The following is a 24,500-nucleotide window of genomic DNA, read 5'->3' on the forward strand; positions in this document are numbered from 1 at the left end:
TGCTGCACCTGTTATCCGTACCATGGCAGAGTTGTGACAGCAGGACACCGAAAAGTGTACTATCTTCTGACAATGTGCCACTCTCATTGCATAAAGGCCTTAATGTGGGACGAAATGTGTAATTACTTTTCGAAGCTCATGTGTATGTCTGTAGGCTATGTTGTTGTTGTTGTGGTCTTCAGTCCTGAGACTGGTTTGATGCAGCGCTCCATGCTACTCTATCCTGTGCAAGCTTCTTCATCTCCCAGTACCTACTGCAACCTACATCCTTCTGAATCTGCTTAGTGTATTCATCTCTTGGTCTCTCTCGACGATTTTTACCCTCCATGCTGCCCTCCAATGCTAAATTTGTGATCCCTTGATGCCTCAAAACATGCCCTACCAACCGATCCCTTCTTCTAGTCAAGTTGTGCCACAAACTTCTCTTCTCCCCAATCCTATTCAATACCTCCTCATTAGTTACGTGATCTACCCACCTTATCTTCAGCATTCTTCTGTAGCACCACATTTCGAAAGCTTCTATTCTCTTCTTGTCCAAACTAGTTATCGTCCATGTTTCACTTCCATACATGGCTACACTCCATACAAATACTTTCAGAAACGACTTCCTGACACTTAAATCTATACTCGATGTTCTCTTCTTCAGAAACGATTTCCTTGCCATTGCCACTCTACATTTTATATCCTCTCTACTTCAACCATCATCAGTTATTTTACTCCCTAAGTAGCAAAACTCCTTTACTACTTGAAGTGTCTCATTTCCTAATCTAATTCCCTCAGCATCACCCAATTTAATTTGACTACATTCCATTATCCTCGTTTTGCTTCTGTTGATATTCATCTTATATCCTCCTTTCAAGACACTGTCCATTCCGTTCAACTGCTCTTCCAAGTCCTTTGCTGTCTCTGACAGAATTACAATGTCATCGGCGAACGTCAAAGTTTTTACTTCTTCTCCATGAATTTTAATACCTACTCCGAATTTTTCTTTTGTTTCCTTTACTGCTTGCTCAATATACAGATTGAATAACATCGGGGAGAGGCTACAACCCTGTCTCACTCCTTTCCCAACCACTGCTTCCCTTTCATGCCCCTCGACTCTTATAACTGTCATCTGATTTCTGTACAAATTGTAAATAGCCTTTCGCTCCCTGTATTTTATACCTGCCACCTTCAGAATTTGAAAGAGAGTATTCCAGTTAACTCATACAGAGTGGAATGTGCAGTTAAATTTTAGCTGTGCTATCAGGTCCCAACACAGCCAGCGCATGTAAATCGGGTTATATTCTGATAGAAATGCCAAAAGTGTATGACAGTTATGATGGTATTTAAATATTTGTGCTGTGTGTTTGTCTCAGCTATTTAAGCTGTGCTGTTAGGTCCCAACCTAATCACAATCTCAGAAATCACTACATTTTCTGGAAAAGAAAAATACACTATACACCACTTGATAATGTCTCCCTGCAACTACAAATCAAAGTTATTGGATTTTTCTGCAGAACATTATACCAGCAATTCTCATATAGTGCTTACATTTTTCATAATAGATACCACATCTGTGACAGTTTGCATTCATTTGAACTAACGCTGACGTTCAGTCCAAATTTATTCAATGATGTAACTATGAAGAACACTACACACAATATAGCTATTGTTAGGTTAGCAGTATTAGGAGACAAAGCACTAGTGGCGTGAATTGTTCTGACTTTTAATGGCCTCTGCTGCTTCAGAACTACTGAGTCCAGAGCTCAAGAAAGTTAACTGTGTAATTCTTGTAAACACTACTTGGTAGCCAGTGCCTTGCTACCATCATTTTATGACAGTTACAAGTACATCATTCTAGAATGAAATTTTCACTCTGCAGTGGTGTGTATGTGTGCTGATATGAAACTTCCTGGCAAGTTAAGAATGCATGCCAGACTGAGACTCGAACTCGGGCACTTTTGCCTTTTGCTAGTGAGTGCTTCACTGACTGAGCTACCCAATCACAATTCATGACCTGTCCTTGCAGCTTTACTTTGGACAATACCTCGTCTCCTCCCTTCCAAACTTAAACAGAAGCTCTCCTGTAAAATTTTGCAGGACCATCACTCCTGGAAGAAAGGATATTGCGGAGGCATGGCTTAGTCACAGCCTGGAGGATGTTTCAAGAATTAAATTTTCACTCTGCATTGTTGTGTGCGCCAATATGAAACTTCCTGGCAGATTGAAACTGTTTGCCAGACTGAGACTTGAACTCAGGACCTCTGCCTTCCGCAGGCAAGAGCTCTACTGACTGAGCTACCCAAGCATGAGTCATGACCTATCCTCACAGCTTTACTTCCAACAGTGAGGAGGTAGGAGACGAGGTACTGCCAGAAGTATAGCTCTGAGAACGGGATGGGATGTTGGTCATGCTTGGGTCAGTAGAGCATTTGCCTACAAAAGGCAAAGGTTCTTTGTTCGAGTCTCAGTCTCAGTCTAGCACACAGTTTTAATGTGCCAGGAAGTTTCAAATACTTCATTGTTTTCCCCCCATTATCATTGTTTCATCAGATGTGAATGGCGAGTAATTAAGATAACACGAAAGCAGTTGCAAATTAACACTGTAAGCAGAAAATGGGAAGGAACTGATAAGAAATATCTTAACAATCTAAAAATATTCATTCTGGGGATTTAAAAGGGGGTGGGGGGATTATACTGTAATTTTGTCCATTTTGGCATTATTAAAAGACATCACAAAAAATTACATTGTATGCTTAAGGCATGTTATGATACACATAAAAGTGTCAAAAGGATGGCATGTAGTTCTGCTCCTAATAAGAATGCAACACCACCATAGTAGGTATGGGCATAACAATTACAGATGCAAAGTTCTCTCTGTAGAATGGATAAAAGTGCAACTTGTGTATCTGGATCTTGTCACCATATCTGCATACACAGTACAGTAAAATATATCAGCAAATCTTTTAAAATAAAATCACATCAGCATCATGAAATAAAATAGGTTGGATGTCAACTTGGTTCGTGTTTCCAGTATCACATTTCTTTTCAGAGGAATTTAATTTGGTAATTATATACCATATATGTAAAATTAGTTTCACCAGAGAACAGCCAATATGGTAATAATTCTTAACTAAACAGTTATGCACTATGAAAATTACAAATAAATTCATATTAATTTGTGTGTGCATGTGTACATGTGTGTGAGAGGGAGTGGGGACTGGCAGAATTTTCATCACCCTGCTCCACTCCCACCCTTTTTTTTGTCAGTGAATTATACTGAATCTGATGAAACCATGTAGCACAACAATGGGTAAAAAAGATCATTTCCTCGACTTTCAATCAAACAAAACTATTATAATACACAAAATTATACTTCTCAATGCAAAATCAAAATAAAAATGTCCCAAAGCATCTTCATCAAAACTAAGTTATATCTCAACCAATCCTGATTTAAATGTTAAAATTTTTGCAAAATTATCAGATTGTTCGTGAAATGTATAAAATGTTGTTAAGTAACAGCATGAGTCAGTGTACATTTGGAATAATTGTTTGCATTGTAAATTGACAGTTATTATCACTGAAGTACCATACTTCTATTCTACTTACAAAATAAACACCATTATCAGAATCACACTAAGATAATCTAAATATAAATACCTAATTAAAAGACACAGTACAGTACAATCAGTTAAATATATATAATCTAGAGGATATAGACATAAATTTATTTTATTACTTCCATTTAGTGTCATGCTGGTACTGATATTAATTTATACATGTCCTTTTACTTTAATTCCCTTTTTAAATGCTAGTGAAGTCTTAAATAATTACAGAGACAGACATCATCATCATCATCATCATCATCATCATGATCATCAGCTACTATGTTGGTTCACATAGGCAGCTATTTCAGAATTGTTCTGAGTTGTGTCCTGATAGCTTCTGTGACCTCTGAAGTGACTCTTCTGTTAATTATATTTTATTAGGTATATTTCCAATGCAACTTGAGTAATTGTGCAAGCTTTGTTAGTGATCTCAGAAGTGTAGGTTTGCTTTCAGGATAGCAGCTGTTGATAAAATTCAATTTATAATTTTTATGTTTCAGGTCTCTGTCAGCATTTCCGTTGGACATGAAAAGTGTACTGTGAAGCAAGAGAAAAAAGATGGTTTTAATGGAGATGTAGAGGAAAGGGTAAGTGCTTGATGTGTCAAATTTCCATGTGATATATAATGTTAATTAGCATACCAGCTCATTAATTGCTGTGTGCAAGGTATTTCAAACGTAGACGGATCTTCATTGGATTTTGTTTATTAAGATGTAAGATTAAAGAATGAAACAAAAGAAAATAATATTTTGGAAAATAATAGCTCCACTTTTTTAGGCATTTGTGCAATCAAATGGGAAGTTTCTTGTATTCTCTTTTGTAAAAATTAAAAAAAAGATGTATGCAGCTAGTTACACACACACTGTGCCACACAATAATTGTCTTGGAGTCACTATTCTTTGATCAATTCCTGAAGTGACCCTAATTGGTGGAAGTCAAGTGGTGGTGAGTCAACTGAAATACGAAAAAGATATTTGGATGCATCACAGAAGAGTTCTGTCAACCTATGCTTTGTCTGACTGCAATAGGTGTTGTATGGATGGTCACTTCAGGGAAACTGCAGTTTAAACATGGCAGACGTTCCTAAAAAGCCAAAGTATGTGGTGCAGATTCGTTTGGTTGGCAATATGACATAATTTTCTGCCTGCTTACTACCCCCCTCCCCATATTCATCTAGTTCTCAGCCAAGCTGATACCACTGTTATCCATCCAAGCCTTCCATGGTGCTGTGCTTGAGCGACTATGAAACACAAACAGCAATATTATATAGGGTGCAACTCATATGTGACAACAGGAACTAATACATAAATAAAAGATCACAATCACAATTCAGTCCAAGTCTCAAACTTTTACTCTTCTTGTGATCTGCTGATGTCTTTTGGTACTGTCTCTGCAACGGACCTTGCCGCTGTAATTTATTTTTGCAATAACAGTTACAGTCAGTTTAATATGATTTATTTTGTTTAATAACGACTTCATTCTGGATTAATTTTCCTTTTTGTTTCATCGGAATGTCACTATCATGTTCTAAAGCTGACTAAAATCTGGTAATGTTTGTACCCAGTATTGTAATACGTGAACAGTGACTGAATTTCTCATTTGTAACCCATTTAGTAAATCATTACAGTCTCTCATAATCAACTAAAATATTGATCTGGGTTCAGAATCAACTAACATTTTTTTTAAGAACATCACTTCCGCTTTTAAATGTTACCTTCACTTACAAAACAGCATTAATGTTTGTAAACAGTATCCATACAAGGGTGAGCAGTTTCATTGCAGAGCTGTTCAAATACAACAAGATTTTTAAGATGATACAATTTAGTGCTGTTTCTGACAGTGTGTTTCACAAAACTGTCAAATTTTAAACAGACCAATTGGTAGTTTCTCGCGTATTCATTGCACCAGTGCTGTGCAAGTCAAATGTCACACATCATTCAAGCAATGTTGGTGCTGTATAGAGTGTTCCAGTGTATTGGGAAAACTTGAGTTTTCTCGAATGTGAGTCTCGCTTGCCCTTCTGAATTCTTCAAAATATATCTGCACGTGACTGTAAGACGATTCCTTGATACTCCATCAAATAACATAAAAGTGTTAGCATCATCATAAATATAAGATGATCCTGTATTTTTTGAATGACAAATTTAGGAAAAAACTTCATTTTATAATTGGATAAATATGGCACGTGAGGCCTTATGTTGTGGTTGTCATGAAATACCTGATCTCTGATGTGAGATATTGAGGTGCATGTACAGCGAGGTGAAGAACTAGACATAGCATGTGGTAACCATGTAACTTGTCTAGTGGCAACACTCCTAAGTGGGTGTATGAATCACTGACGTGGTAAATAGACAGATATTGCAGATGTAACATACACAAGCAGTCATGGTTGGTTGTAATCTCTTAGAGTTTTTGCTAGTAGTTTCATTTTATATCACTGGCTAAGTGATCAAAAATTTTAGTTGCAGCAGTGTGCACTCTTTTTTTTCTTTCTAAAGACAACCTTAATGTGGAATAATCAATGTCAATTTTCCTTCTGGTGTTGCCGTTACGTACACTATTGTCAGGATGCCCAACTCCTTAAACAGATGTTTACAAGATGCTCATGGGTGAGCATCACACATTATTCTTGCAGCACATTTATGACCTGTGAAGACTTCCTTTCCTAAAGATGAGATACTCTAAAACAGTAGTCCATGTGACATTACTGAATGAAAATTTGCAAAATATGTCAGTGTATCGATTTGTCAGGATTTGCAGTGCCAATGCGGCTGAACTGAGTTGTTTTAGGAGTTCCAAAATGTACTATTTTCCAGTTTGAAGTTTCCACCTTATGTATTATTTTCTCATCATGTGTTATACTTATCATTGGTTTAGCACCCCTAGATGTGCAGAGCTGAGTATGTTGTGTCTTTATAAAATTGAGAGTGAGACCATTTGCAGAAAACCAGTCAATGATATTTTTAGAACATTATTTGCCATTTCTTCTGTTTCTGTATGTATGCTTTGACAGATCGCAGTACTAGTGTCATCTTCAAAGAGAACTAATTCTGCTCATTGTGTGGTAGGTGGAAGTTTGTTTACATAGATGAGGGACAATAGTGGATCTAAGATTGAGCCTTGGTGAACCCCATATGTCATCTATCCCCAGTCAGAATAATGTCCACAGACTACATTGGTTGTATTACTAGGTACAGTTTTCTGCATTCTTTTGGTTGGATGTGATATTTTCTATTGGTTGGCTATACCATCAAGCTCATGAAACTTAAATTTCTCTATGGGAATACTTCGATTCACACAGCAAGTGCCTTGGAAAGGTCATAGAAAATAACAACTGGCACTATTTTACTATTTAATAACTGTAAAATTAGGTGAGTGAACATGTAAGTGGTATTCCCAGTAGAGCTCTTTTGAAATCCAAACTCTAATATGGTGATGATATTATTTGCTGCTAAGGTGAGATACTATTCTAGAATACATAGTCTTCTCAGAAAATTTGAAAAATGATGTCAGCAGTGAAATGGGTCAGTAGTTATTGACATCTCTCTCCTACACCTCACAATGTCATATTTCAGTAACTCTGGAAAAATTCCTTGAGTTGGTGATACATTACATATTTCAGATCAGAGTGGGCTTACTGTATGAGAGCAAAGCTTCAGTACTCTATTGGAAGCACAATCAAAACCAGTTAGCTTTTATTTTTGAGAGAATATGTAATTTTCCTAATTTCAAAAGGAAAAGTTGGTGATATATTCATATGATTGAATTTAATGACAGTTGCTTCTTTAACATATTGCTGTGATTTTTTTCTTTGAACTGTTTGGTCCTCTACTTTCTACTGTATTTAAGAAATAATTATTATAGATATTTGCTGTTTGTGACTTACCATTTATAGCCCTTCCATTCAGTTCAATAGTGATGTTATCTTGTCATGTGGCAAGTTGTCCCATCCCTCATTTCACTACATTCACTATAGCCTTAAATCTGTTGTTGAAATTGATGATTACTGACATAATGTGCATGTTACTTGACCTTCTGATAACCTTTCTTAGTAATTCCAAGTTATTTTTTTGTAGTGTGCAACTACTGCAGGATCTCTGCTTGTTCTTGCCACTAGATACATTTCCCTTTCCCTTTCATAAGATACTTTAATCCCTCTAATGATCCCCAGTTATTTACATGGCTGTTTAATTTCCTTTCTATTAGTTTATGCAGAAAGTTGGTTTCAAATAATGATACGAATGTCTCATGCAATAGATTAAATTTAAAGTGTTTGCACTCATTTCACTATAAATATCACCCCAAGTCATCTCTTGTAAATTAATTTGAAAAACATTTGTCCTGGTGTCAAATTATTCAAACTGATTTTCACTAAGGAGTATCCATACTGTAAGGCACTAAGTTATTTATCCTAAGTAACTGTGCATAGTGATCATAAAGAGCTGTTGTTACCGGGTAAATAGGTATTGTTTTGCTTTGAGCTTCACTAAAGAAAACATTATTAGTTAATGCCCTACCGTCTTTATCCATCCTTGTTGCAAAGTTAATTACTGAGATCAAAATAAAGTTTCCAGATAATTTTTTGTATCAAAATACTTAGGAAATCTACATTGAAGCCACCACAGACTATTAACCGCTTGTTGATGTCTTACAGATAGCCTAGTAAGGAAACCAAATTCCTTATAAACAGTTCAAAATCTCATTGTTGGGGAATAATATACAGCTAAAATTTAAAGTTAACTATTTTTCAGTATTAATTCCCAAGTACATACATCTGAGTGGTGATCGGTATAAAATCTATGGTTCTTAAAGTTTTTGAACTTGTGTTCTGTCTTAATTTATGTAATAAATCTTCATTTTCCCATATTAATTCTGCCTGAGTAAGCTGCTAGTTGTAATCTTTTCTGTGTAACTTATCTAATCCTGTTATTATGTGGTGCTCACATAGGCACAGTATATCTATCTTGTCAGAGCTCTCTCAATGTCCCAAACAGGCAAGAAGCTCTTCTATCTTACTTCTCAGCCCTGTAACATTTTGATGAAATGGGCTAACTTTACTTTTCTGTGCATTATTAAGCATTTTGCGGAGCTCTTCTGTTGTTCTGACTTCTTTCAAAACAGGATCCCTGAATCCTGATTTTAACCTAAAAAAGGTACCTGCCTGACACATGTAACCGCAAGATTCATGCACATCATCACATATTGCAGCACAGATTACATACTTAAAAGTATAATTAATTCACTGAACACACTTTAAGCTACAATAAGTTTCATTATTTGCGAGCCGCAAAAATTAGGCCCACAGTTTTGTACTTCAGATGTATGATATAACATAAAAAGTTAATTATTTCTGCCTACAACAAGAACTCAGTACTTAACTTCAGTATCTGTTAATTAACTTCATCACAGTAGAGTGTTATGTAAACAAACTACTAGTGCAGGAGACTAGGTAGGAGATGAGATACTGGCAGAAGTAAAGCTGTGAGGACGGGGCGTGAGTCGTGCTTGGGTTGCTCAGTTGGTAGAGCACTGGCCCGTGAAAGGCAAAGGTCCCTAGTTCGAGTCTCGGTCCGGCACACAGTTTTAATCTGCCAGGAAGTTTCATATCAGCGCACACTCTGCTGCAGAGTGGAAATCTCATTCTACTAGTGCATATGTTTCTAAATCAAACAACTTAACATTTACACAAATTTCTGGAGATATGAACTTAGTAATGGATTGTTATGCTCTACTCAAATTGCTGGAAAGAAAAAAAGAACAATGAAATGAGATTCTCTAAGTTAATTGCACCAAAACATAAACAAAAATATGACTCCAACCTAAAGATATTTTCACATTTTCTGGAATAAAACAGAGAGAAAATTGATGCCTTTAATAGGAAGCTAAAAACCCACACTAATATACATACAATACCGCTCATTAATTTCAATACACCCTGGTATTTCAGATTTACAACTCAAATCGAACGTTTTTTCTCACAAAATATAATTATATTAACTTCCACATATATAACACAATCTCAGTCATTATATTTTACTTTAATCAAAGTATCATTCTTTGAATTTAATGACTGCCTCACAAACTCAGAGCATGCGGTCAATCAGTTTTTGTAGGTATTGTGAATCTATATGATTCCACACATCCTTAAAAATATTCCAGAGATGTTCCTTGCTGGATATATTAACTTTCCTGATATATCTGTCCACTTCATCCAAGACCATTTCAATGGGATTACAATCGGGGCTTTAGGACAGCCCTACCATATCATTCGGTACTTTCTGTTTTTCCTTTAATGCTTTGTATTTCGTACAGTATGCCGACCAATTTTTTGGGTCATCATCCTGTTTTAAGGTGAACCCTTTCCCTATTAAGTGCAGTCCACTTCGTATTGCATGATACTGAAGTATGCAGTGGTACTGCATCTGATCCATACATCCTTCTGTTTTCACGCTATCGCCAACTCTATCTCTGGCAAAACATCTGCAAACCACACTAGAACCTCCACCGTGTTTAACTGTAGGTAGAATACACTGCTGGCTACCCTTTTTGATACAAGTTGGCGAACAAATATTCTCCTTCTGGTTCCAAAACTCTCAAACTTTGATTCATTGGTGAATAACACCTTTGTCCACTCTTCCGGTGTCCAATTACGATGTTTTCTAGCCCATTCAAGTCTCTTCTGTTTATTTATGGGCCTTATAAGGGTTTTACTTGCTGTGACACATCTTTTCAAGCTGGCTTCCATCAATCTCCTTTTTACTGTTGCAACAGATATTGTTGACATGTTCATTTCTACCAATTATGCACAAATTTGTGGCACTGTTTTGAATCTGTTTCTCTTACTGGTAATTCTGATATATTTATCATCACTTTTAGTTGCTTTATGAGGTCATTCTTGTTGTGTTATGTCCTTATTGCTATCTGTTGTCTTTTGGCGGTGAAGGGTGTATTACCCTCCCCTTATAGACACACTACAATGTTTCACAATTTGGCGAATAGATAAACCTGCTTGGCTAAGTGCTACAATTGCAGCATGTTTTTCTGTGGATATCTTCACTTGTGGAGCCATACTAGCGATGTGCACACATCAATGCTGGGAAGGAACTGACGTGGAGGAACCACATGTTATGTATCGTGGCAGTGCTTGCTGTTCACTGCGGACATCACGTCACTGCAGGGAACAACACAGGTGCACCAAATGCGACGTCTGTTGGCAAGTAGGTAAACAAACATATCAGATAGGTATAACACTTATGTACTTTACATTGTTTATTGGATACTATTGTATCTGTTGTATCTCAATGGCCACAAACAAAAATCGTGACATGTGTACAACTGTTGTACTATTGCTTTTCTTCCTTAGACCTTATCTACAGGGATCTAGATGTCATTTATTGGGTGTATTGAGATTAATGAGCGGTAGTGTATTTAATGAGTAATATGTACTAAACTAACTTTTATTGAAACCCAAATAACTTACCTTTATGATATTGCAAAAACTCACACGTCTTGCCTGACATAGGGCTGCCAACTACCTCACCCGGTGAATGGCTGCCAACTCTCACCATTATTGTTAAACTGTATGTTGGAAAAAATAATACAAGAATGTCACAAGTAATTGAAATTCAGATTACTACTTAAACTTTTAAGCATTGAAACTAAGAAGGATGATGCTGGTTAACTTTTGCAAGTGGTAAAGTGATAGTAAGGGATAATTTACAGATGGAAGCAACAAAAGGTACCCTTGTGAAAGATAAAAAGAAAATCCAAGGAGGGTGCAGCTGCAATCCCCTAACTTGCACTGGATACTCCCTTGAATTGGTAGGAACATAGTATTGTTTGATCAAGAGCTGATATATACAATGTGTTAAAACATTTACTATTTACCTTTAGTTTTACTGTAGTGCATACTTCCCGTTTATGAGGCATGTACGCCGTGAAGCTCGGCATTAGAGTGTGTAGATTTTGTAAGAAAGATGGAAAGGAGCTTTTGGAAATAGCTCTCACATGTATTTTATCTTGTTGTTTCATGTTACATTTCATAGGAGATCAATTTCTCGTAACTGATTCTGCCTGACCTTGAAATTTGATTGTCATAATAACCCTTGGTAATTTTCCCATTGGTTTGTTAATGTGACATTGTTTTCTAAGAAATGCAGCAGAAGAATACACTAGAAATAGGCTGTGTATCAACCACTGTTGACTACTCCATTTTGTTGATGTTGGGGCTGTTTGCACTTGAGAGATTAAAATATAGTGTACAATACTAAATTATGTGCAAAAATGTAATGACTACAAACAGTTGACACACACAATAGACTTCTGCAGTGACTAGTCAGGAAAACCAAATTTTCTAAAAGCATGATTTTAACATTATTTTCCTCACCCCTATGTATATTTGGTTTACAGGCTTTAACTTACATTTGTTTTGTGTACTTAGAAAAGTGGCAAAATTTGTTTACTACAAAACTAGACCCATTGTGAATTTTTAGAAAATATTGGCTAACCTGACTTCCCATAAATATATGCAGTTATGCTTCTGAATGCGAAATGACTAGTACAACAAAAAATCCAGCAAAAATTAACAATATTATTAATATTGATCATCTTTCACATTGTTAATATTGGTTATTATATACAGGAGCCGGCCGTTGTGGCCAAGCAGTTCTAGGCACTTTAGTCCGGAACCGCGCTACTGCTACGGTCGCAGGTTTGAATCCTGCTTCGGGCATGTATGTGTGTGATGTCCTTAGGTTAGTTAGGTTTAAGTAGTTCTAAGTCTTGGGGACTGATGACCTCAGATGTTAAGTCCCATAGTGCTCAGAGGCATTTGAGGAGGAGGACATTAGTGTTTAACGTCCCGTCGACAACTAGGTCATTAGAGACGGAGCGCAAGCTCGGATGAGGGAAGGAAGGGGAAGGAAATCGGCCGTGCCCTTTCAAAGGAACCATCCCGGCATTTGCCTGAAGCGATTTAGGGAAATCACGGAAAACTTAAATCAGGATGGCCGGAGACGGGATTGAACCGTCGTCCTCCCGAATGCGAGTCCAGTGTGCTAACCACTGCGCCACCTCGCTCGGTATCAGAGGCATTTGAACCATTTATTATATACGGGAACAGACGTTGATCCTTTAGTGCAATAGAAGTTGTAACTGTCTTAAAAGAGTAGAAAGTCCGGTTACTCAGCATATATTAATTCATTTTGTATTCAAGTACTACCACATAACCCAACAACTTGATACTTCAATTGATGTAAACTATTTATTGATTGACCTGCATATTTATAATCCTGAAGTTGATGTCACAGCAGTAACTGGGCTTTTGATATACTCTCTTGATTCTGTATTTTGCTTCCTGTTTCTGAACTGTAATAGTTGGTCATGAATTCAATTCATTATGTCCTAGTATTTTAGGCACTCTTGCCTATTCAAACATGACTGTAACACCATCTCCCTCTCCTGTGTGCACGCTCTTAAGTTCCATATGACTAAGTAAACACTTGTGAAGAATCGGCCCACAACTCATCATACTTTGTTAATTTTTTGTGTATAATGTAATGTTTTATTCTTTCAGCACCCCAGTAACCCAACACCTGATGATATCCGCAATGGTGGCACTGAAGAAGATTCAGATGAGCTTGAAGTTATATATGAAAGAAAAAAGCATGTAAGTATTCACATTTTTAATGTATAAGTAACATGAAATTGCAACAATTTTAGTACAAATTTCATAGTTTTCAAGACTGATAACTTACGTAGATTTTGGAATAAAGAACAGGTTTCACTGATTTCTTACAATATTATTACCTTAAGGCATAGAATTTTAAGACACACAGACATGAAAGACAGGCATAGAGTGTAATTTTTTGGGGGTGGAAATGATAAATGTGTGTGAATTTATCTCTGGGGACTTCATGATTTGGTTAGTTATGAACACTTTAGGTCACGAATACAGTTGGACTGAAGTAATAGTGTCAACAAAGATAATATGGAGCTCTAGTCAGCCACTAGAGGAACGTTGCTCATCCAGTTAGGTAGTGGATTTTATCGTGACTGAGGATTACAATATTGTGCTTGATATGGGGAGTGGAGAAATTAGCTCTGCCCTGCGCTCGGGTCACCAGAGGATGGACAGGGGAGGAGCTAAGCAATGGTCCCTTCCTTCATGCAACATTGGAAACCTCAGAAGTGGCATCTGTGTTTGGCTTTTTGGAGCACTATCAATGTAATACTGGCCTGCAGAGTGAATGAACACACAAATAATTCAAGTAAACAGAAATGAATTCATGGTTTTAAGGTGGTCAGAAAGGTATATACTTTTCTACAATATACAGGGTGATGCTATCTACCTAGTTCTGTCTGTCAGAACTTCTTTAAGACATTGGTGCCAATTTCACTTGTCCAAATGGTTCTACAATAATTTTTGCACCTTATGTCATAGATCTCGTAGAGATGAATTCTACTATGTTTAACTCTAAGAAATCCAATAAGTAATTGCAGACAAATTATAATATTTAGAACTCAAAGTGTAAGTATTTCCAGTATCAAACCAGTTGCTGTCGAAAGCGGAAGTTTGTAATATCATCCTAAACTGCCACATCTGACTTGTGGAACAGTTCAGTTTGATGCAACTGGAAGTCAGATTATGAATCTGGAATAGTTGAGAGAAGAGTTTAAATTAAAACTGATACAAATCATTTTTTGCTACATGTGAATGGGCTGACGCACCAGATGGAAGTGAAGTATGGTATTAGTTCAAGTACTGTTATTGCCAAAGTCTTGAAAGGATGGTGAAATTCTCAAGTTGAATGGATTTGTGCAGTTACAGTGTAAATTTACATCATCAACAGCAAAAAGTAATTTACTGGGAAAGTGATAAGAAAAATTTCCATAAAATTCCATTCGTATCATCAAGTGTCTGCAGTGTCCACCATCAACTCAATTACATATGTACAGCCACTGATGCAGGGGCATCTGGTCAGGCTGAAGGAATTCCTTTGATATCTTGCATGTGTTACATTAATGTAGTGTTTTAAATCTGTGCATCATCAAATGAAAAACATTGACACTGAGACTGTGTGATTTGCTAAAATTTCACAACTGGGGCATTTCATGAAGACCTGTTGTTCGTACAACTGATTACTCAACCTGTGGAATTGCCAAACACTTGACAACTCACCTACAGCAATTTATAAAAAAAACCATCTCTAATATTAAGGATTCTAATTGCTTTATCAGAAAATTAAAATTCTTCACATTGAGTCCAAGTGGTAGTTTGGCCACTTTTGATGTTGTATCACTGTTTACCGTGGTAGTTCTGAATGAAGTAAAGTCACACACGGAATGTATTTTCATGAAGAATATGACAAATCACCTTACATATTGTCTCACATCAATTTACTTTCAGTGTGAGGACAAATTATAGGAGAAAATTGATATTATGGCCATGAGGATCCACTCAGTGCATTTGTTGCAAATTTCTGTATGGTAAAATTGGAAGAATTAGCCCTCTTTGGATAGCCAAGAAGAAACCCAGTTGTTGGTTTTGGTATGTTGATGACACTTTCATTATATGGTCTTGTGGAGGAAACAACTCTTGGAATTTCTATATTTTCTGAATAGTATTAAGTCTAATGTAAAGTTCACAATAGAAAGAGAATAAGAATGTCAGATTTCATTTTTGGGTGTTCATGTACTTTGAAAAACGTTTGGAACTTAAGGGCAGACAATCTAAAAGTCCACTTCATAGAAATTCCAATCACTATCCCAAAAGAAAAATGAAGTAATTAAGACTTGGAGCAGGAGGAGATCAATCATTTAAGAAACACATTAACAACAGTCAGTACCACATGCTAAAAGTTTTGGAGATTCTATTGTAAAAAAGAAAAGGGGGTGGAGTGAGTGAGTGAGAGAGAGAGAGAGAGAGAGAGAGAGAGAGAGAGAGAGAGAGAGAGAGAGAGAGCAAGGAGAAGTTGCACTCCCATTCATAAATACAGCACAGATCACGTCAGTATAGTGCTATATTGACATTGTGATTAGACCGACATGAAAAGTGCGTGGATACTTGAACACCACTTGCCACTGCAGGAGTGTACAAAATTTCTTGTACATGTGGTTAAGCACACATGGGAACATTTAAAAGAAGCGTCAATGCCTGGCTTAAGAAATGTGAGAAATTTTTTCGTCAATGCCTGGCTTAAGAAATGTGAGAAATTGTTGTCTTGGCAACACTGTTAAATTAGCAGTAGCAGATCACACACTGAGACTAGAGAATCACGAAATTCTATTCCTGAATCACCAAATTCTATTCCTGGTACTGTAGGTCTCTCAAGTTCTAGTCATTACTATGCTAGAATGTAAAGAGAGGCAATAGAAATTCAAACACAAAAACATCTTTAACAGAAAAGTACTAGTACTAAAATTAGACAAGCTGCAGACCTCACACAACCCTAGAACATATTCTCAATTTGAATATAATAAATTTTTTTGAGACTGAGAAGCTTATGTCCACAAATCGGCATGGTTTCAGAAAACATCGCTCTTGCAAAACTCAGCTTGCCCTTTCCTCACATGATATACTATGAACTATGGATGAGGGGCAATAGGTAGATTCCATATTTCTAGATTTCTTGAAAGCATTTGATGTGGTGTCCCTTTGCAGGCTGTTAACGAAGGTATGAGCATATGGAATAAGTTCACAGATATGTGAGTGGCTCGAAGACTTCTTAAATAATAGAACCCATTATGTTTTCCTCAATGGCGAGTGTTCGTCAGATACAAGGGTATTCATCAGGAGTGCCCCAGGGAAGTGTGATAGAACTGCTGTTGTTATCCATATACATATGTATATACATTAATGATGTGGCAGACCTGGCGGGCAGCAATCTGTGGTTTTCTGCTGATGATGCCATGGTGTACAGTAAGGTGTCAAAGTTGAGTGACTGTAGGAAGATACAAGAAGACTTAGACAAAATTTCCAGTTGCTGTGATGAATGGCAGGTATCCCTAAATGTGGAAAAATATAAGTTAATGCAGATGAATAGGAAGATCAAACCTGTTATGTTCAGATACATTATTACTAGTGTCCCTCTTGACACATTCAAGTCATTTAAATATCTGGGCATAATGTTACAAAGCGATATGAGATGGAATGAGCATGTGACAACTGTGGTAGCGAAGATGAATGGCTGACTTCGGTTTGTTGGGAGAATTTTAGGAAAGGGTGATTCATCTGTAAAGGAGACCGCATATAGGACTCTGGTGTGACCTATTCTTGAGTACTGCTTGAGTATTTGGCATCCGTACCATGTTGGATTGAAGGAAGACATCGAAGCAGTTCAGAGGCGGGCTGCTAGATTTGTTACCGGTAGGATCGAACAACACACAAGTGTTACAGAGATGCTTCAGAAACTCGAATAAGAATCCCTAGAGGGAAGGTAACCTTCTTGTTGAGAAACACTACTGAGAAAATTTAGAGAACCAGCATTTGAAGCCGACTGCAGAACGATTCTACTGTGGCCGATACATTGTGCATATGGACAACAAAGATAAGGTACAAGAAATTAGAACTCATATGGAGGCATATAGACACTCGCTTCTCCCGTGCTCTGTTTGTGAGTGGAACCAGAAAGGAAATGATTCATAGTGGTACAGGGTACCCTCTGCCATGCACTGTACAGTGGCTTGTAGAGTACCTACATAGATGTAGATGTAGATATACTCCAAACTAAAGCAAACAGCACCAACTCTTCTACAGTACAAGATCCATACACACACTACTGCAGCTCCATGATCTGTGGCATTGGTTGAATGACATCACAGCCATATCATTCCATGTCCTATTTAAATATTACAGCCTGATCAGCTTGTTTTAGTTTGAAAAGTGACTAATGAGGTCTTTATAGCCTCCGAGGAGATATGCTTTTGTTGTATGTTAAGATGAACTTCGTCTGAAAGTGAAGCTTATCATTTTCTGCCACATTTAAATGCCTGTTGGCTGCATGCGGCCTCCTGTGGTCAACAATAATCTATCCTCTTACACATATTGTATTTATTCTAGACTTACCGTTGTTACATATTGTTTTTAGTTGTTGTGATAACACCCTTTGCCACCTTACACTTCATTTAAATGCTAAGGGTAACATAAGAATGATTAAATGTTTCCTTGGTGAAGTAGAGAGAGAAAAAAAGTCTGATTTTTAGGTATTTGTAGACCAGGAGAGGGGGAAACTTTTCAGTACCACTCCAACATCTGCATGATACCACTGGCCATTCCAAGTTTTGAAGGCTCCACAATGTTGTGCTGTGCTGCTTCCCCTGTCCTGTTCAGTTTGTTAGCACGTTCCTTCTTTTGCAACGCAGTATAGTATTTATATGACCTTTTTGCGTGGAAGTGAAACATGTGCATCGTAGTTTACTAGGTCTTACTTTCGGAGGTGGGTGCTGTTCTGTATCACCAGTCCACTACATTAACATCAAAATCTACAACTGTAATCCACAGGCCACATTACAGTGTGTGATGAAGTGTTGTTCATGTACCACTAACATTTCCCTCTTTCCTGTTGCATATTTAAATGGTGCACAGAAAAAATGAGTTGTAAGCATCTGTTTGAGCCAGACAGTGGCAGAGTATTTTGACATTATGACATCTAGTATTAGACAAGACCAAAATTTCAATGCTGCCAGGAAACTGTGCAAAAGAGAAAGCCGTTATACTTCGTAATAATGTATGTAGTGGAGAATGCAGTTCCTGGTTTTAACAATGTTCACTGTCACATGCTGTTGCAACTGAATCCTCTGGAACCTTTCAAGCAACAGGACAGTATTCTGACTCATTGAGAATGCTATCCTGATTGACTTCTGAATCAGGGAAGACTCCTGAAGCTCTCAGAGTTGATGTTACAGTACTTCTCCTAGCTGTTGTGTAGGAAAGGATGTTTAGTGGATGTTCAACACTCAGCCTGTATAAATTCTGAACAGGTATGCTACACCGTGTAGATGTATTCTACACAAGACCACCCTAGACAACTGGAAGTGTTTCTACACTTATTTTCTACATATGCTACACCGTGTAGAGGTATTCTCTAATCTAGAGAAGGCAAATGGTATTGCATTTGCTGTATCATGTATTAGCTCACTCAGCTGTGGATTCTGTGAGTGTGTGTTCTTTTTACTGTGGTTCTTTTGAAATTGATTGATGCTGTTTTAAATACACAGTCAGAAGAATGGTGCCTTTAAGGAAACTGTTTATTTTTGTGTTGTTCCTACTAATTCTATCTCACCCACAGTAAAGGGCCCTGTTGAGTTTTCTTTGTGTGTGGATGAATTCTCTATTTTTACCTTTAATCCAGTTTTGCAGCCCCATCTCATCAGCCTTGGCTGGCTATCAAGAACTTGGAGAAATGGGCAGCGAATACTTATTTTAAAGTTTGCAGTGATAAAACAGTGAGCATAAATTTTAATCATACCTGTTGTGTTTTTATTGTACATGATTTAGATCTTTTTAATGTTAGCGTTTATGAATATGATTCACAGGTTGTGTGGTTAACGAGAGACTGACTTGACTGACAAATATGAAATACCTCAAAGCTAGACCTGTGAAAGAACTTGAACCATTGAAATTTTTAAATGGCAAAATTTCATAGTGTATGTGACTGAGATGGTACAGTAATAAGACACTGTACTCGTATTCTGGAAGATGGCAGTTGAAATCCCCATCCAGTTATCCAGATTTAGGTTTCTTGTGATATTTCTAAATTGCTGAAGGCTAAGGCTAGGATGATTATTCCTCTGAAGGGGACACAGCCAATTTCATTTCCAGTCCTGGCTTACGCTCTGTCCAATGGCCTCATCGTCTACATGGCATTAAACCACTATCTTCATTTTTGATTTTCTTGGGAATGATAAGCTGAACATAGTTCCTATAATTTTACATAAATTGTATTTGGTCCCGCATTGACTGTGACTGCAGCATCCATTGAGCTACAGTTTCCATAACTGAAATTTCTAGCTCAAATCTGTCGTGAGAGCATTAGATTGACTTCTGGGGCTGTAATGATATTGTTATTACCCATCTACATATTAGCCTACTTCATTAACTGACAAGACTCTTGCTTCAGTGCTAGGACCACTTGGGTGTGATGGTAGTGACCTACTGATTTCAGTAAAACATATTTTTACTGGTGTATTATGTGTCCTGGCAGGAGAACAGCTTTTGGTTTAAGTAGTAAATTACCATTCTAGATAATGACAGACTAAGGGCCATGTTTTAAATTTTTGTATACTGTCAAATCTTTCATGTGGTTACAACATGACAGTACATTGTCACCAGCTTAAGGACCTAAAACTACCTGCATCAGATGTGTTGTTTTATCAATGGATGAGGTGGTTAAGTGAAATTTCTCTGGTATTGAAGGCCTCTAGATTTAAATCACCTGGATTTGTTTGGTAAAGTGACTTCATCACTGATAGTATCACAGCCAAAGTAGAAATTCAGTCCTTAGCAGATGAATTGACAAGTGTGCAAATGGAGATGGTGGAGTGTTGCAACGTGCATATTATTAAACATTACTAACTTTGTACAAATTTTGTAAAACAACAAAGTGTTGTGCCCCTTGTAATTGTTTATGCAGGGTAACATTCAGAGCTGTAATTACTTATTAAACTATCATGTTTCTTTGAAAAGAGATTATCGTGTTGGTTTGAAGAATAATTGCCAGTAGGAAAAAAAATAAAGAATATATTAATCATATCGGTTATAAAATATTCTTTTTTCATTTTGATGGCTACCACCACCACCATTTTCAGGTGGACAGTTGTAAAGTTACATAGCTGGTGTTAGTGAAGAGCACGGATGTCTTTCCACTAACACCAGCAACGTAACTAAACAGTTCTCCACCTGAAGTTGATAGTGTGAACCATCAAAATGCATGGTGGCACAGCCCTCACAATGCTGTTCTGTATGGATGTAATATTGAGAACCTCCTTTGTTTCTCAGAAGAATGAAGAGGTTTGATGAAACTGAAATTATTTAATAATTAGATATGAACTGCATCAGGAATTTTAGATCTGAGAGAACTCAGTGAAACAAGACAAGAAGGAAATTTTGATGAAATGGTAGCAACAAATGAGGTTGGAAAACATGAATGGTAAGAACTGGAAAAGGGCAGAATGTGTAAGTTCAAGGTAGGGGAAAGATAATCAGAATCTGTAATTGTGAATGGACAAAAGTGGACAGTTTTTAAGTAAAAGGAAAGGATAACCATATTGGAGAATAAGCCAAAGAAAATAAAACAGTAGAACAGCCACGGAATGTAAAAGGAGGGTACAAAAGGGAAAGAGTTACTGAAATGTTTCTCAAAGAGTGGTAATGCTACAATAGAAATTGGAGGAGGACTGGTGAAGGTAACCACCAGAAATAATAGCATATATTTAAAACAGGTGGATAACAGGAACCTAACATATGCTGCACAGCAATAATTTTACGATTTGTTTCTCTGTTGTGACAAATTCCAAGTTTCTAAGTACTCGTATTATCCACTTCTGCTTCATGATCTAGAAGTATTTGTTTGGTGCCCATTTTATGGATATGATCACAGTATTTTTTAGCACTCAATCTATTTTTTTTGTTTTTGTTTGTGTGCATGAGTATGGACTCATGAAATGTATTGACAGATTAAAAACATAAGCTTTACCAGCACTTGAAACCATATGCCTTTTTCTGACCCAGCCAGACCCAAAAGTCATTCTTCTATTACCTTCATCAAGACACTTTGTAACAGCTTACACTCTGCTACAAAATGAAAAATGCATGTAGGAAACATGTGCTCAACATTTTCTGGAACACTATAAACATTCGTTGTCTAAGCACTAGATTTTTACTTTGATGTTTTGAAGAAGAGCTGGTATCAGACAAAGTGATAACGTTCTGTATCAAGTATTGTATTGTCATTGTGTGTAAGTTTTTTTTTTAATTGTGTTTCTAAGTACTTCTTATAGTCACATCTGAGGTCTTTCTGCATAATTTTGTGGTGTTAGATATGGGTATCATGTCCTACACAACTTATGGAAGCATTACAGATTAGTGCACTACAATTCATGGCAATATTTCATAGTATACTGTTGAATAAGACAATGATCTATCCTAATTTCTGGATTGGCAATTACAGCATTGTATAACATGGTGAATGTGATGCAAAATAATAGGTAATCAGCAGTTTGGTTTGTGATATTGGTGCATGCTCACTGGTTTACAGTAATGTAAATTACATAACAGTCTCCAAAACAAAGTGTAAATAGTGTAAGGATTAGAGAAAACTAACATTACCACAGGCTATACTTGTTTTGACCTAAAAACATACAGTATGAGATGCTTGAGGACAACCTCATTATAGGAAACAATATTTTTTGTGTAGAAGTGTATGTATGAATAGCAGGATGCACTCCATTTCCTATGCCTCAAAAACCAAGAAAATTCTCCCTTAACAATTATGGAAAGTATTGCTTTCACCTGTCATATGGTGTAATTATGAAAAAAGTACATGGGTTTTGTTTCAGATGTCCACATCTCCTGTTGTAAAATATCAAAAAAGTGCAGTTCAGCCAGAGGAGGCAAGTCATTTTAGTGTGGACATAAAAGTTGCGGTAAGTATGTGTCAGATGAACGTATTACAATGTGAATAAGATGCTGATTGCTTATCAGATGTTTCACTCTCATTCTACAATTGTTGACATTTAGATTTATACACTCCTGGAAATGGAAAAAAGAACACATTGACACCGGTGTGTCAGACCCACCATACTTGCTCCGGACACTGCGAGAGGGCTGTACAAGCAATGATCACACGCACGGCACAGCGGACACACCAGGAACCGCGGTGTTGGCCGTCGAATGGCGCTAGCTGCGCAGCATTTGTGCACCGCCGCCGTCAGTGTCAGCCAGTTTGCCGTGGCATACGGAGCTCCATCGCAGTGTTTAACACTGGTAGCATGCCGCGACAGCGTGGACGTGAACCGTATGTGCAGTTGACGGACTTTGAGCGAGGGCGTATAGTGGGCATGCGGGAGGCCGGGTGGACGTACCGCCGAATTGCTCAACACGTGGGGCGTGAGGTCTCCACAGTACATCGATGTTGTTGCCAGTGGTCGGCGGAAGGTGCACGTGCCCGTCGACCTGGGACCGGACCGCAGCGACGCACGGATGCACGCCAAGACCGTAGGATCCTACGCAGTGCCGTAGGGGACCGCACCGCCACTTCCCAGCAAATTAGGGACACTGTTGCTCCTGGGGTATCGGCGAGGACCATTCGCAACCGTCTCCATGAAGCTGGGCTACGGTCCCGCACACCGTTAGGCCGTCTTCTGCTCACGCCCCAACATCGTGCAGCCCGCCTCCAGTGGTGTCGCGACAGGCGTGAATGGAGGGACGAATGGAGACGTGTCGTCTTCAGCGATGAGAGTCGCTTCTGCCTTGGTGCCAATGATGGTCGTATGCGTGTTTGGCGCCGTGCAGGTGAGCGCCACAATCAGGACTGCATACGACCGAGGCACACAGGGCCAACACCCGGCATCATGGTTTGGGGAGCGATCTCCTACACTGGCCGTACACCACTCGTGATCGTCGAGGGGACACTGAATAGTGCACGGTACATCCAAACCGTCATCGAACCCATCGTTCTACCATTCCTAGACCGGCAAGGGAACTTGCTGTTCCAACAGGACAATGCACGTCTGCATGTATCCCGTGCCACCCAACGTGCTCTAGAAGGTGTAAGTCAACTACCCTGGCCAGCAAGATCTCCGGATCTGTCCCCCATTGAGCATGTTTGGGACTGGATGAAGCGTCGTCTCACGCGGTCTGCACGTCCATCACGAACGCTGGTCCAACTGAGGCGCCAGGTGGAAATGGCATGGCAAGCCGTTCCACAGGACTACATCCAGCATCTCTACGGTCGTCTCCATGGGAGAATAGCAGCCTGCATTGCTGCGAAAGGTGGATATACACTGTACTAGTGCCGACATTGTGCATGCTCTGTTGCCTGTGTCTATGTGCCTGTGGTTCTGTCGGTGTGATCATGTGATGTATCTGACCCCAGGAATGTGTCAATAAAGTTTCCCCTTCCTGGGACAATGAATTCACGGTGTTCTTATTTCAATTTCCAGGAGTGTATGTATTTCTGTCATCACTCAAAATAAAAATAACAAAGTAATTTTCACGTCAGATAAAAAATAATTTTTCCTGGGTAGCTGAATATTTATTCATGTGAATAAAATGTAGACACTGTGTTACTACTAGTAAAAGTTTATGAAGGGTCTTTATTACATAGTTATCAGATTCCTGACACGTTTCCTCACTTAGTATTATGTCACCAGCCTTTCTGTAGAAAAAATGTACTGGCAGACTCCTAGTCTGACAACATTGTGTAATAGTTATCACGGAGCTTCCAACTTCACAATATTCTGTACTGAGTAAAAGTTAGTAGCTTCCTAAACACAACAGAGTTACATTATGAGCATGTAAAAACATAATTATTACATTGTTGTAGGGTAAAGAATCAAAAGCACTCAATCAGTTTGACGTTAAAACCATATAGACTTTTGAGATTGAGGTCATTCTGTATTTGCTGCTGTCGATTACTTCTTACCTCATGTAAGCACGTTTAGGTGTCACAGAAGAATGAGAAAATTATTAATTTTGATCATTATTCAAATTATTAATGTTGGAACAAACATGATCCTTAGGTGCAAAAAGAGTTGCAACTATCTTAAAAGAGTAAAAAGTCCAGTGACTGAGCATATATTAATTTAGTTTGTATTCAAGTACTACCACATAACCCAACAACTTGGTGCTTCAGTTGATATAAAATATTTATTGGTTAATCTGCACATTTATAATCCTGAAGTAGATGTCAT

At 37.9% G+C, this 24,500-nt stretch overlaps 1 protein-coding gene across 1 annotated transcript in view; it reads left to right on the plus strand.

Moving 5' to 3' along the window:
* LOC124554842 overlaps window positions 1–24,500 on the plus strand; it is a 511,599-nt gene that overhangs the window by 185,202 nt on the left and 301,897 nt on the right. The window contains exons 11-13 of the mRNA XM_047128504.1: window positions 4,091–4,177; window positions 13,165–13,257; window positions 22,146–22,232. Of these exons, the coding sequence (XP_046984460.1) occupies window positions 4,091–4,177; window positions 13,165–13,257; window positions 22,146–22,232 (267 nt within the window). The remainder of the gene's footprint in view (window positions 1–4,090; window positions 4,178–13,164; window positions 13,258–22,145; window positions 22,233–24,500) is intronic.

The sequence above is a fragment of the Schistocerca americana genome, chromosome X, assembly GCF_021461395.2.
Source record: "Schistocerca americana isolate TAMUIC-IGC-003095 chromosome X, iqSchAmer2.1, whole genome shotgun sequence".
NCBI lineage: Eukaryota > Metazoa > Arthropoda > Insecta > Orthoptera > Acrididae > Schistocerca > Schistocerca americana.